General features: G+C 39.2%; 1 protein-coding gene across 1 annotated transcript in view; it reads left to right on the top strand.

Moving 5' to 3' along the window:
- Positions 1-15010, top strand: part of FAM13A (family with sequence similarity 13 member A) — a 311477-nt gene that overhangs the window by 255500 nt on the left and 40967 nt on the right. Inside the window, 2 exon segments of the mRNA XM_070372152.1 lie at positions 10426-10502; positions 10862-10904. Of these exon segments, the coding sequence (XP_070228253.1) occupies positions 10426-10502; positions 10862-10904 (120 nt within the window).

A 15010-nucleotide genomic window follows, 5' to 3' on the forward strand; every position in this document is an offset into this window, starting at 1 on the left:
TTTTTAACACTAACTTAATTCTTATTTGAAGGAAAAGTAAAATTTTTAATAAACTAAATGATACTAACTCCGTTAGCTCTTTATTCAGCCCATGATTTGTTTTCATCAATGTTTTTTTCCACCAGGAATAGTATCTTAAATTAGCTAAGTGGTAGTAGCTAATGAAACTGGAAAAGTATATTTATTCCTTAGAATACATGTGTGATTACTAAAACTGTGGACATAGTTGATGTTTAAAAACATTTGGATGAGAGAGCTTAATTCCATTCTGTGGTTTTTTTTTTTTTTTCTGTGAAAGGATTTGTCCCCATCTTAGCTGCCAGTCTCCACATTCCAGGATTGTGCAGGTCACATGTTAACATAAGTGAGCTAAGTGGAACGTGTCTTTGTTGCAATGAATAATTTAAAGCCCTGCCAACACAACTCAGACAGAAGCACTTTCTCATCTGTGAAGTGAGGGTATTCTCAAAGATATTTCCTGATTCTCATATTCCATTAATTTTAAATCTCATCTTCACAGGTAACCAACTACAAAGCAAATAGCCAGGGAACATGACAGTGACTACTGCTTAGACTACATCCTGAAAGTGAAGTTGTGCTTCTTAACTTCCTACTTACTTTTAAACTTCTATTTTTACTTTCCCCCACTCTCCTCCAAAACCTTCTCTTATTCCTTTACAAGCTTTTTATACACTGACTAAACTTTTGTTTCTGGAAAACATATGTAATAGTATACCTTCTCTGTGCCAGGAAGTATTTCAGAATCTGGGGATACATCTGTGAGACAAACAGGCAAAAATCACTGCCTTCATGGAGCTTACATTCTAGTGGGAAAAACAGACAAAATCAAGATAAAAAAGTAAACCATGAAATATATTACATAGTGATAACTATTAGTAAGAAAAATAAAGCAAAAAATGAGGCTAGAAATTATAAATGGGCAGAGGTTGCAATTTTAAATAGAGTTTTTAGAGATGGCCTTCCAAGAATTTGATATTTGAGTGTAAAGATCTAGAGGAAGTAAGGAAACAAACCATACTATCACAGCAGGTTCAGAGACGCCAAGAAAATCACTTATATGAAATGTTCAAGAAACTGCAAAGATACCATTATGGTTAGAAGCGAATGCGGACAGTGAAAAAGATAATGGAAGGTGAGGAGAGAACAAATTAAGCAGGGCCTCATAGAACATTGTAAAAACTCTGCCTTTAATCTGGGTGAGATGAGAATCCGTGTGAGGGTTCTAGGTAGAGCGGTGATGTGACTTACTGAAATTTGGTTTGACCACTGTGTTGAGAACGGAAAGGATGCAGCCAAGGGCAGAAGCAGAGAAACCAATTAGGAAACTGTTGCAATAATCTAGGTGTGAGCTGATGATGGCGTGAACTAAGGTGATCCTCAAGCCAGCACATATTGCCTTGCAGGCTGCGCAGGGCACTGCGGTAGGGGACATTGTTCACATTGACTAAAATGTCCTCCTAGAGTACTGTATTGCAGTCGTCATGAGGTAATAGATATATTTTGATATATTTTGAACATAGAATTGACAAGATTTCTGATATTACCTGTGTAGTATGAAAGATAACGCCAAGGGTTTGGGCCTGAGCAGCTAGAAGGTTTGTGAAACCGATTTACTGAGATGGAGAAGAGAGAAATTTGGGAGTAGTATCATGGTTCAATGTTGGACATGTTTTTTTGCGTTTGTTTGTTTGGCTATTCTCTGTCTTAGTTGCGGTATGCGAGATCTTTGATCTTCATTGCACCGTTTGAACTCTTAGATGTGGCATGTGGGATCTAGTTACCTGACCAAGGAACGAACCCAGAGTATTTAAAGTCAGTATACTAGATGAAGTAATCAAGGGTGTGAGTTTGAACAGACAAGGGAAGTGACCTCAGGGACCGTGAGCCCTGAGGCCTATGAACATGCAGAGGATGGGGAGATAACAGGGAACCAGTAGAGGAGACTTAAGAAGGAAACAACAGCAAAAAAGGAGAAAATGAGGTGTGTTTGATGTTTTGGAAGCCAGGTGAACCGGGTATCTCTAGCTGGAAAGAAGGTCAAATGGTTAACCGAGTAGAACAGTGAGAGTTTAGCCATTGGAATTAGCAAGCTGGAGATCACTCAGTAAGAGCAGTTTTGATGGAGATATGGGAGCAAAGCATTTTCCAGAGAAAACAAGAGGAGAGGAACTGAAGAGTTTGAGTGATAATTTTACAGTGATCTCGCCAGCCCATAACACAGCGAAAAAGATCTAAAAAGGGCAACTTGCAGATTAAGAATCTCTAGAGTGGGAACTGTCTGTAGTAATTTGCCTTGTCCTTTTCCCTTTTGAACTATCATGAGCAGCAGAGACTGAGAGACTGCAGATAGTTCTGAACTCAGAAATTAGTGGTAGTGAGTGGCATTGAGTACCTCTAACGATTGCTGTGGTCAGAACCTTCTGCTCTCTTCCTGCACCATCAGCTCACATCTGTGCTCTTGAGCCTCTCTCAGAGGGAAAGCTTTTTTGCTGTTTTTGTCTTTGAACAGCTAAAACAGCAAGTTTGTGTTTCAGTGACTTCCCTCTTTCCTGCTTCAGAATTTCTCTAGATCTCCACCCGTTTTCTTACCTGCTCAAATAATAAACGTTTTTCTAAAATCTAAGATTAAATATCCTTGAAATTTATGTTTTCTGCATCTCTCTCTCTACGTCTTGTACATGTGCAAACATATACACACTCACTCACTCACTCATGCACTTTTCATTGCTTCCTCACCACTAGCTCATTTCTGTTGGCCTAGAAAATGCCTCTATCTCAAAAATATTCTTTCTAGGGCACAGTTTAACAGTTTGAATCAAAAGCCATAATTCAGGCATTTTATCTAATAATCCTACCTCTGCTATCCTGCTCTGGAGATAGCATCATACATATGAAAAGGACCAGAAGTACTGATTTGCTCACCACATGGTTGTCTATAATCATGGAGAATTAGAAGCAATTTAAATGTTCAAAAGTAAGAGACCAGATAAGTAACATTTGTATGTCAATTCAATAAGATATGCGTCAAATAAAAATTACGGTTCTGAAGACTATGTAATAAAGTGAAAAATGTTTGGCAAAGTATATTTTAAGTGCTTTGCATATATTATCAATTTTAATCCTCCCAATAACCCATAAAGTAGTAATTATTATTATTAATACTCTCATTTGAACATGAGGAAAATGAAGCACAGAAGATAAACAGCTGTCCAAGGTCACAAATAAGTGGTGGGGCTCGGGTTCCATGATACTCTCCTTCAAAAGTAGGTATATAAGGAAGCAGTATATATAGTGCGTGCATTTATGTGTGAATGCAAGTATATAAATATGTTCCTAGAAAAACACACAAAGGAAATATACCTAAAATGACTGAACAGTAGTATTGTGCTGGTGATGGTGATGGTGGAAGTATTAGGGGCAATTTTTACTCCATCCAAATATTCTTTATGTGATTCTACTAATGCCTTAATAAGATTTACATTTATATATTTAAAAAAACATAGTCTAGTAGCCCTTTTATTCATAAACAGCATCTGTTTAATCTCATGTACACTCTCTGAAATCATAGGCAGGGATCAAGGAAGCAGCTTAGGTCTTACACTCAGGCCTGAATTTCAGTTCCAGCTTTATCACTTAATAGCTATGGCAAGTGAGCAGTTACTCTGTAACATGGGAGTATTTATCTCTCTTTGTGGTTTTTTGTGAGATATAAGTGCAATGAAATGTGCTAAATAATAGGAAAAACTGAAAACAGTACCTATATAAGTTCTTTCTGCTCCCTCTGTTCTGATGGTCAATCTTTGCCCTTCATTTTGCCATCAAAAATTTTAAACAGTCTGCAGACATTTCCATTTCTTTCCATACTTGCTAATGAACTCCTGTAATTCAGATTCTACCCCCACTTCTCTGAAGAAACTCCTTTCTCTGTGTCGCTGGGTGACCGTGTGGTTGTTTCTGGTATGTTAAGACCTCTGTGCTGTTGTTGGCTTGGTCCTTGGCCTCCTGAAGTCCTTGTGGTTCTTGACCCTCTGTCCCTTTTTCTCAGAAATCTTTCTCCCTTGACCTCCAGGATGTTGATCTCTCTTTGTCCTCTTAACACAGTGACCCTATTCCTCGTTACTGCGTCCCTCGCTGACTGGTTTTCCACAAGACGTGCTTAGATGTAAATGTTACACAGATTATCGCCTCATCCCTTGCCCATCAGTACTGCACCTGAGAGCTTCTCTACTTCTGCGGTGTCAGATGTCACCTCTTTGGAAGTGACTTCCAAAGCAACACTTCCATGATGCTCTGTGAAGCTCACCTTAGACAGTACTTTCAGGTCAACATGTGAAAATCAAATGAATCATCTTTTCCTCCTTAGTCTGTCTTTCACTCATCTGATTTCACAGGTCCTCATCTTCTTAGTCATTTTCTAAGGCCTTTCCTTTTCCTTGTTCCCAGTCCTTCTTCCAGTGTTTGTCACACGTCAAATCTAGTTGACTCTACTTTAAAAATATGCCCCCCTTTCCCCTTTGTACTGCCATAGCTGAGGCACTTTTTATAACTAGTCTGGAATATCAGGACAGCCACCTAGCACATCTTCATGCGTCCACTGTCTCCTCCATCCCCTCCAAACCATTTTGCCTGTTTATAAGAACAATCATTTACCTAATGTTGAAAATCTCAACTCTTGGTTTTAATGCAATATAGCCCAGCAAGAACTCCTGTCAAAAACCATCTGACAGTGATTCTTTTGAGTGGTGTCAATATAAGGTAAAAAAAAACAAACCCACCGTTTGAACCGCAGATGGAAACGTATTCATTCCTTCAAACATACAACAATGGACTGTATGACAGGCGCTGTTTTAAGCACAAAAGACAAAATGGTGACCCAAACAGACACACTGTCGGCCATCTGGAAGTCTACATTCTCAAAGGATGAGACGGATAAGAAACAAACCAACATGTAGTCAGATGGCAGCACGTGCTGTGGAGAGAAGTGAAGCGGGGTGAATCAGATTGGGTGTGGGTGGGAAGCTGAGGATGGACACTGAGCAGATTGAGTCTTCAGGTCCGGTGTCGCTGAGAATGGCGCTTATGCAGGGACCTGTGAGGGAGGAGGGATATCTGAGGAGAGACTATCCAGGCAGAGGGAGAACAGCCCTAGCCTTTGGAAGATGAGCAAAAGGCTCTCCTGGTCAGAGCAGAGTTGAAGGGGGAGTGCTGTAGGAGATGAGGTCAGAGGCATAGCAGGGAGCCTGATCCCTTAAGGCTTTGTAGCCATTTTTAGATCTTTAGCATTTACCTTGAGTGAAATGAGAAGCCATTAGAGGATTGAAGAGAAGAAAGCAATTTTCTGAAGTACCTTTTGAAAGGATCACTCTGGCAACTGTATAGCCCAGGAATGGTGACGGCTGTTCAGATAGAACCTGTTTTTAAAATTAAGATAGTATTAACAGTGTAGCAGACTACAGTTGGAGCAGTAACCAAATACAGAAGTGATGATGGCAAGGACCAGTGCTGTCAGTTCGCCATCCACCATTGTTCCCCAGTGGCCAGCGTAGCTCACCACTCACAAAAAATGTGTTTTAAGAAAAGTGAGCGAATGAACGGCTGCCATATCATTTAGTGTGGTAGCTCAGGTGATAAAGAATCTGCCTGCAGTGCAGGAGACCTGGCTTCCATCCCTGGGTTGGGAAGATCCCCGATATCCACTCTAGGATTCTTGCCTAAAGAATCCCATAGACAGAGGAGCCTGCTGGGCTACAGTCCATGGGGTCACAAAGAGTTGGGCACAGCCGAGCAACTAACACTGGCACTTATACTTGCTTTTTTAGGGTAACGAGTAACAAAATGACCCAAAATTCAGTGCCTTGCACACCGTCAAAGTTCTTTCTTCTGTGACAATCTAAAGCAGTTTAGGGCTCGGGAGAGGGGTTAGAAGACTTTCTCCACACAGTGTTTCAGGGACTCAGGCCAACTGCCTCTAGCTTCAGCAACTAGCTTCCCGAGCAGTCGTGTTTTTCATCTGCATTCCAGCTCACAAGAGGAGAGAATGAGTGAGTGTCAAGGCATGAACCTTGTGAGGCAGCTAATTAGGCAGGCCTGGAAAGCACACATACAGCTTCTCACATCCTATTGAAGACCTACCTACCTGCTGAGAGGCTTCATTCAGATGTGCTCTCACTGGGCACGTGGCTCCATCATCACTGTGCAAGAAGGGTGGAATGGATTTGGTGGACAGCTAGCAAGCTCTTCCATAGGTGTCCTCTTACAGTACCAGGAATTCCTTTTGAATATGGATTAATTTATACAGTTTTAAGCTGTAAAACATGAAGTGTACAAAAGAATACAAAATACTCAAATTTGTCATGAATCCTTTGTTAATGAGAACATATCAGATACCTTCTCTTACAGCTCAAGGCTAGAATAATGAGCTTGTTTTGCCTAGCAGTGTTCCATGTAGCCTTCAAACTGAATTGTTTGTATATTGAGAGAAGTCATCTGTAAAGGCTTGTTGGGCTTCTCTGGTGGCTCAGCGGTAAAGAATCTTCTTTCAATGCATGAGACACGGGTTCAAGCCCTGGGTCAGGAAGAGCCCCTGGAGGAAGACATGGTAACCCACTCCAGTATTCTTGCCAGAAAAATCCCATTGGCAGAGGAATAACTCAGACACAACTGAAGCGACTAAGCACAGCACACACACAATATAAAGGCTTTGTCAGCATTTTATAGTTTTAGAAGCCAAATTTGTTTGTGCTCCAAGTGTTTTCAAGTATTTCAATGATCAAACAGGTTTGAGCCTAGCTGTCAATGCCAAAACAGAGAAGGGGCCAGGGGGAAGAACTGAAAATAAGCTCCACAGTCTTAGTTTTTTCAAAGCTTTTGCTCTTTATAGATCTTAGGTCATTTTTATAATTGAGGAGAATGGTTCTTAAAATTCAATTTCTCCTGACACCCCCAAATTGTCCAAGTAAATTATAGAGAATTTGTATGTTTTCAAAAGTCTCTGGTAGGCCTTCTATGAGGCAGAACTAGATTTGTCTGTCTTTTTTAGTGCAATTCTAAAAGCAGTTTTTATCAAATTATACTTAAAGACATAATCTGCCCTTTGCTCTTTCTTAAAATTATCTATTACCTTTAAAAGATACTAATTTTAGGAGACTAAAATTAAATTAATCCAATAAGACATGATGTTTTATAAGAGTTCTTTTACTTCCAACTTTAATAAATGAAAACATTAATGAGCTCCTCTTTTACCACACCTGGAGAAGCATTTGGCACATAAAACAGTTAAAAGCCTTCAGAGGTCATTGAGCCTCTGTTTTCTCATAAGACCAGCACTGTTAACTACAGGGCATTTGAAAGTCCAGTAGCATCCTTGTCTTACAATGGAAGCTTTCTAAATTTCAGCCATTACTTTGACCTGTCCATTTCATTTTCTCCTTTCCCCATCTCAGTGAAGTGGGGGACTGGCTGATCTATTTCTTAATCTTCCCTCTCCAAACCCTTAGGCAAAGAATGGAAGTCAGAATCTATAAAGTGTTTAGCACCCAGGGAAAATAGGTACTTTTGTTATGTACTTCTAGATCTTTCCTGCCCTTGTTAGTCTCATTCTTTAAAAAATTGCTGCAGGTTGCCAGTTGTAACATGTTCTTCACATATTCCGGTTTCCAAAAGGTATAGGGGCAACCTAATTACTTTAGCAAAGGAACACTGTGTTCTCGCATGCTGCTTTGGCGAAAGCAGACTATGACTACAGTAGTCTCAGATGTGTGGAAGACAACATGAAAACTGGGATTATTACAAAGCTTTAGAGAGAAATACTGAACGGTTTTGAAAGTCACCCTTTGTCAGTTACATCTGTAGAAATTCAGGTCCTTAGAGAGTTGTTAAACATATAGATCAAACATTTTGTTAAAAGTGGAGGAGGCGAGAGAGTTGAAGTTACAACTTGTCTTAACCATGAAAATCAGCTAAACTTTCTCACATTTCACACCTGCTTTTTGCAAAGCTTTCTATTGTAAAACACAACTATATATTTTCTGTAATTCTCAAAGCCTATGTTGATTGTATCTTGGTTCTTTCTGTTTTGGAAAAAAAATCAATCATCTAACATTCTGCTAACTGAAATATCTTTAAATTTATATTATGGTTTATTTTATGTTCTTTCTGAATGTATCTTAGCCTCCCACCTGAAGATTTTTATTTCTTCTGGAATAGTTATTTGCATATAATTATAAAGGTATTTCATGGCCAGTGGTTTAATGTGATTTGAAGGTTGAGGGTGGTACTTTCCCTAGGAATTCATCTTTCAGAGCTTCAGGGAAATTTAATACTATTGCACTAGATCTTACACTAAAGATTTTGATACTCTGTTGAAGATTACCAGTGTGAACAAAGATTCTTTGTCACAGATGGATTGCTCTTTATCAGGAAAATCACATTCCAGTAATAAGAGCCACTATGCTCTGGCTTAACGAGAGCCGTTTTAGAGAAGCCTCTTCTAACTCAAACTTTAGAGGTAAAAAATGTACATATTATTGTATGTTTATATATATATACATATATATATTTAAATTTCTCGGATTCCTTAAAATTATCTGTGTAAATTATCTAAACATGTCAGTGGATATGTAGTAATGGCAAGCACAAACACTGTCTTACCAGTTCCTGGGACATCATCTTAACTGTGGGCAAATAGCAGTAATATATTTCCTTGGAGATTACACAGTTTTAGAAATCATAATGACACCACCAACAGCTAGTATTCACTAAATGTATAAGACATTAGCGTAATACTTTACATGTATTACCTCATTTCATCCTTACGACCGCCCTATTGTTGCCAACCCCACTTTACAGCTGAGAAAACTGAGAGTCAGTAGGATCTTACAGTTAATAAATGATGGAGCTAAGAGTCAAACCCAAACATTCTGACTCCAGAGCCACTATTAATAACTCTTATGGTATGTTGTCTCCCTTGTTTTTATACTGGATGGAACCTGGGGCTTTAAACTTTTAAGAGTCACAGACAAGTTGACCATACCACCATAAATGGAAAATAATTTATCTATCTACCAAGCCCAAGATTAGTTATCTACTCTATACGCTTGTTTTGTGGAGATTTTTGTATATCTCAATTTCATAGGATCACTGTGAGCCTTAATCAGATGTATTTTGCAATGGGCTTTTCACAGTGGAAGATTATAAATGTGTAGATGAATGCATGTTGCTTCAATGTGTTCTTTATTTTGACAACACAGAATACATGGATTGTACTTAATAGTCTTTTAATGCAGAAATGAATCTTTGAGTTCAATGAAATTCAGGTCCAAATCTCCAAGGCAGCTGTGCGTTTGAGTCCACCAAATGCAAACGTGCTCTTGTTTGCATGTTTGTAATCTTCCTGCATGGGGACGGCTTACTTTGTGCTCAGTCACCTGAGTTGTATTTAGAAACTGTTGGCTGTTTTCACAGAGGCAGTCAAAAAATCTTACTAATATGCCTCCCAATAAGTGTTAAGCCCTCTCCGTCAGTCTGAAATACATGCTACTTGAAGTAAGTTTCCTGTTTACTTTTGTCCGGCTTGGCTAATATAAAGATTAACATTAAATATCACAGAAGAAAAAGCTCTTAAGTTAACTCCATGTCTTTGTGATGGCTATTTTGCAGTTTAGATACAAGCTGCATATCCCCTCAGATCATTTTGACAAGAAACACTGAAAAGATGTTAAACAGGCAATGAATGTGACATTGGCTTCTGATTACATTAGAAGTCAGATTCCTCAGGTCTAGTTCTAATGCTGCCCTAATATTCTGAGAGTCTGGGTTTTGCTCTACTTACCTATAAAATGTGGACAATACCTAAGAGGAACACTGTAGGCCATGATGACCATCTCTGTGCTGCTGTCAGATGTTTTTGTTAATGGAATGATGAAGTTCAATATACAATTTTATACCAACAGTGTATAATAAAGTGTCATGCTGCTACTGCTAAGTCACTTCAGTCGTGTCTGACTCTGTGCAACCCCATAGACAGCAGCCCACCAGGCTCTGCCATCCCTGGGATTCTCCAGGCAAGAACACTGGAGTGGGTTGCCATTTCCTTCTCCAGTGCATGAAAGTGAAAAGTGAAAGTGAAGCCGCTCAGTTGTGTCCGACTCTTAGCGACCCCATGGACTGCAGCCCACCAGGCTCCTCCATCCATGGGATTTTCCAGGCAGGAGTACTGGAGTGGGGTGCCATTGCCTTCTCCAAATAAAGTGTCATAATTTTACCAATTTTAACAAAGTTGGGAATCTGAGGACTAGAATTAATATCTACTTATTATCTGATGTTTCTATCTTAAAGAAAGAAGGGTCTGTTGTTATGTACTTCTTACCATTACTGCTGGACAACGAGTAGTTTGTTTTGTTACAGAACATGGAAAATCTCAATCCCACACCATCTCATGAGAGGACTGGATCTGATCATGTTGAACTGATATCCGATGGAAGGTAATTTTAAAAGTTTTCTCCTAACGCCATTTATAAGAATGTGAATAAACTTTTTTTTCACTTAGTGCAGTGTGCTTTAAAAGAACTAAAAAGCATAAAATTAACAAACTCTATATTTACCAACAGCATTTTATAGCAAGGAAAATGCTTGAGGATGGGAAAATCTATGGTGCTATTAAAGACAGATAACCATATTTGTGTTTTGTGTTGTTTCTAGGTTTTAATTTTTTGTTTTGTTTTTTTAATTTCATAAGAATTTTATTTAGAGCTACTGAACTTCTAAAACAAGTAAAATTATAATTTCAATGAATGAGAAGCATTATTATAAAACAGAATGACAGTTTATATTTTGTTTGTAGCAAAGAAAATGAAAAGGATGGCAGACAGAGCCAGCATCTTGAGGTGAGTAGCCACCAAGTAAAAGTAAGATTGTGACTGTGACAGGACTGTCCCTACGTTCTTGAGAGTCCCTGGGAAGATTTATTGGCTTATCAATAAGGGGTGACAAGATTAAGTGACAGGACTACAGTTGTTGAGAAAGGCAAACATTGAGACATAAAAATTACTTGAGAAATCGTAAGAACTCTATTCTTTGGGTTTTTTTTTTTAAATTCTTTTATTTGACTTGTTAAGATAAACTTTAATACCAGGGAGATTTCTCCTTAGATTTTTTTCCATATAAGACAAAAGCCAAAGCTACTGGTTTGATTTTCCATGAATTCAAGCATTTTTTTAAGTGATTGAGACAGATAATAGTGACTCATAGTGGATTTGTCACAGAGATAATTTCATTAATTTTCAAATTAACGTAAAATCATTTCAAGGTATTAAATTCATTTCCTGAGTTTTGTATCTTGTTTTAAGTAAACGACAGAGAAAATAACGTCTAACTCCCTTCTATCGTCTGTATCTTAAAGTTTCGGTGACTTTCCTAGCTTCCTTGTTGTCCTCTGGTGACATTGCTTTCCTGACCCAAGTATTTGATTTCCTTTGTCCCAATGCTGGCTTCCATTCAGTGTGCTGAGCTTCATTTTTCATTCATACTTGTGTATATTACTCACTACTTCCAAATGCTTCCAACTGCACCTTCAGTCTTATGATCAGCTTTCTTTTTGGCAAGAATTAAAGCTTTCTTCAACCTGTTCTTGGATTCTGACTCTTGATATGTTAATTATGCATAGAACCGCCCCCTCTAACCACTGATTCCTAATCATTTTTGGGCAGTAACCTCACTCACTGATGGGTTGTTCAGTAATATATATATTGAGTCCTACTGTGTGCAGGTAATGTGCCGGGAGCTGGGATTTAATAACAGCTGCAGTTCCTACCTCCATAAAGTTTTCCAATCTAGAAAGTTAAGAATTCAAAAGCTATGGACCCCCTTCTTAGAAAAACGCACACTTATGTTGAATTTGGTATAAAATTGCTGGAAATGAATGGCCACCTGACACGACCACCCCCCAATTCTCTAGATTCCTCATATTTCCTCTTTGTCATCTGTCATGGGCACTTCTTCATTAACCCAGCCAGACAACAGGAGGGGAGGCTTCTCCTTGACTTCATAGCTTCTGAGCCACTGCTTTCATCTTTTCTTTCCAACTCCTTTATGCTTCCTTCCTTGGGACCCAAGCAAAAAGCAGACCTTCTTTCTCATCTCTAGTCACAGTTTTTCAGAGCACAGTGTCCCCATGATACTGTTTTAGTTTCCTTCTGTTTCATCCTTTTTCTGCTCCCTTCCTCTTCTCACAACGAGCACCTACTCATCGTGCCATTGAACATTATTTTAAAGAAAATGGCTTTGCCAGCCTCCTGGAGAGGTATTCTCAGTTCTCCCCTTTTCTGCCTCTTATCTTTAGGAGATAAAAGGGTAGAGAACAGCCTTTGGGATGAACTATGTAACATTAACTCATAAATTCCAAGTGGCACCCAAACAAATGGGTGCTGAACTCCGTTTGTCTTGGTGTTTTTGTGGACAGCTCTCACGGCAGATGCATCACAGGGAAAGAATCTCAAACCTTTCTTCCACGGGCCAGGAACTATTCTTATATGTGTTGCCCATGTGCATTTACCAATCAGCACCTAGCCCACCGTTGGCACTTCTGAAGCACTCACTATTAATAATCATTGTCATCATGGTCGTTTCAGTGAGGAGATAAAATTAGGCAGTGAGTTAAAATCCAGACTAAGCTCTCCGTGTCATCCTTCTTTCACAACCGCACCAACGGAGGGGAAAAAGGCATCACTCCACAAGATGAGGATTCTGTTTCTACTCATGACCGCATGTGTTTCCTTCACTGAAAGAAAGATACTTTATGATTGATGAAGGACTGTGAAAGATCTGACTTCCATTTTTAAACCTCTTTCCCTTGCTTACAGTCTATTATAATTTCCTACATTTTAATATATGTAGCACTTTCTAAAACTTATGCAGCTCAAATTGTCTGGTTTTCTGATAATACTGCACTAATTCCTAGATTGCAGAAATGAAAAGTGAGTCTAGAGGTTGGTTACCCCTCCTAGAATTCTGTTTAGCTGGTATTTTTTTTTTCAATTTCCTATAACATCAGATTTACATGCCCACTATGAATGGATATGGTAATGTTCCCAGTTTCATTTCCTTTGTTCATTTCAATCCTTTGTTGCATGTCTCGTTAATTTCTTTTACCTATACACCTGCTGCTGCTGCTGCTAAGTCACTTCAGCCGTGTCCAACTCTGTGCGACCCCATAGATGGCAGCCCACCAGGCTCCGCCATCCCTGGGATTCTCCAGGCAAGAACACTGGAGTGGGTTGCCGTTTCCTTCTCCAGTGCATGAAAGTGAAAAGTGAAAGTGAAGTCACTCGGTCGTAACCCCATGGACTGCAGCCTGCCAGGCTCCTCTGTCCATGGGATTTTCCAGGCAAGAGTACTGAAGTGGGATGCCATTGCCTTCTCCGACCTATACACCTAATCTTACCCAAAAGGAGAGTCTGCTGAGGTCTCAGATGGTCAGTGATGAGAATTATCCTTTTCTATTTCATCTGCATTTCTTAAAGTAGTTTGTATTAAAATTCATTTAGTGACACATTGGCAATGGGGGAAAAAATGTTAGAGTCACTTCAGAGTGCCAACAATTTAATTATGATTTCTTCAGCTAAGTTTTGGAAAGGTTGATGTTTTTATAAAATAGGATGATATGTGCTGGACGAAATAGGGTGACACGTGCAAGAGCTGAAGCCCCCTGTTCCCTGAGCATGTGGAGTTCGAAGACTTTGTTCTGTTGTTTGTTTTTAAACTCATTTGACAAGTGGAAGTATCCAGGAGAGAGGTCGTCCTTAAAAATAGCAATTTCTAGATTCTGAAAGATAACCCTGAAAGAACAGGTTTTCAGAGTTCTGTGGAGTGTTTGCTTTATGTTTCAGCTTGATTCCTTCTGACAAGCTGTTTTCTATTGTTGAAGTATTTCATGTTCCGTATAAAATCCAGAACGGTAAAATGATAACCTTATATTTAATCCTTTTGTCAGAAAAGCAAAACATGTAAAAGTTTTTAATTATGTGGTAGAATATGCCGTTATCTGGGAGAGGTCATTATAGTCAGAAGTTGAAGGTTAATAAAGTGTTAAATTCCTTCAAGATATTTTTACATTCTTTATGCTTTCTAAGCCTACTGCTTAGAAGGGCTTAGAAGCATACCTTTGATAACAAACAGGACATTCATAATAAACAAAAGACTATTTCCCTTTTTCTTATCCTGCTTCAAAAAAAAAAAAAAAGGAAGAGAGAAGGAGAAAAGATAAGACTTTCTAATCAAGCATGAGAATTAATATTAGTTATCACAGGAGCTTAAGTGAAGGCTTGTATTTGCATTGAGAAGGTTTGAGATAAATTCTGAAATATCCTCATCAACAAGTATTTATGAAATGGATGACTGTTATTTCAGCCTCACTGTATTTCATGGAAGCTTTAGGATTTTGGAGAAGGGAATGGCAACCCACTCCAGTATTCTTGCCTGGAAAATTCCATGGACAGAGGAGCCTGACGGGCTACAGTCCATGGGGTTGCAGAGTCAGACACGACTTAGTGACTGAGCACAAGTACTGGTTTTGAAACTAGAACCAGAAAGATTTGAAAAGCTCTGTTTGTTTAGATTCACTTCCAATTCCATCCAGTCTTGAAAGGCTACTGAAGCTTGGTAATTCACATGAATTTGGGGAATTTGTTATGTTTATTTTCCTTTCTTGTCAGGCCAAACAGTAAATGTTTACACTTCATGTGGCTCCTTCCTGTGCACACTGCCTTGTGGAGGGCGCTGATACTGTCCTGCCTGTCTCTGGTGAGCTGTCCTGCCACTTCCTATCCAAATCCCGGGCAGGTAGGGAGAAGGGGTGGAACAAACATTCACCATTTGAGGCCAGGAAAGGAGCGGAGGGCGGCAGAAGATGAGATGGTTAGATGGCATCACCGACTCAACGGACATGAATCTGAGCAAACTCCGGGAGATAGTGAAGGCCAGGGAAGCCTGGCAT

This window comes from Bos mutus, chromosome 6 (genome assembly GCF_027580195.1).
Source record: "Bos mutus isolate GX-2022 chromosome 6, NWIPB_WYAK_1.1, whole genome shotgun sequence".
Classification (NCBI taxonomy): domain Eukaryota; kingdom Metazoa; phylum Chordata; class Mammalia; order Artiodactyla; family Bovidae; genus Bos; species Bos mutus.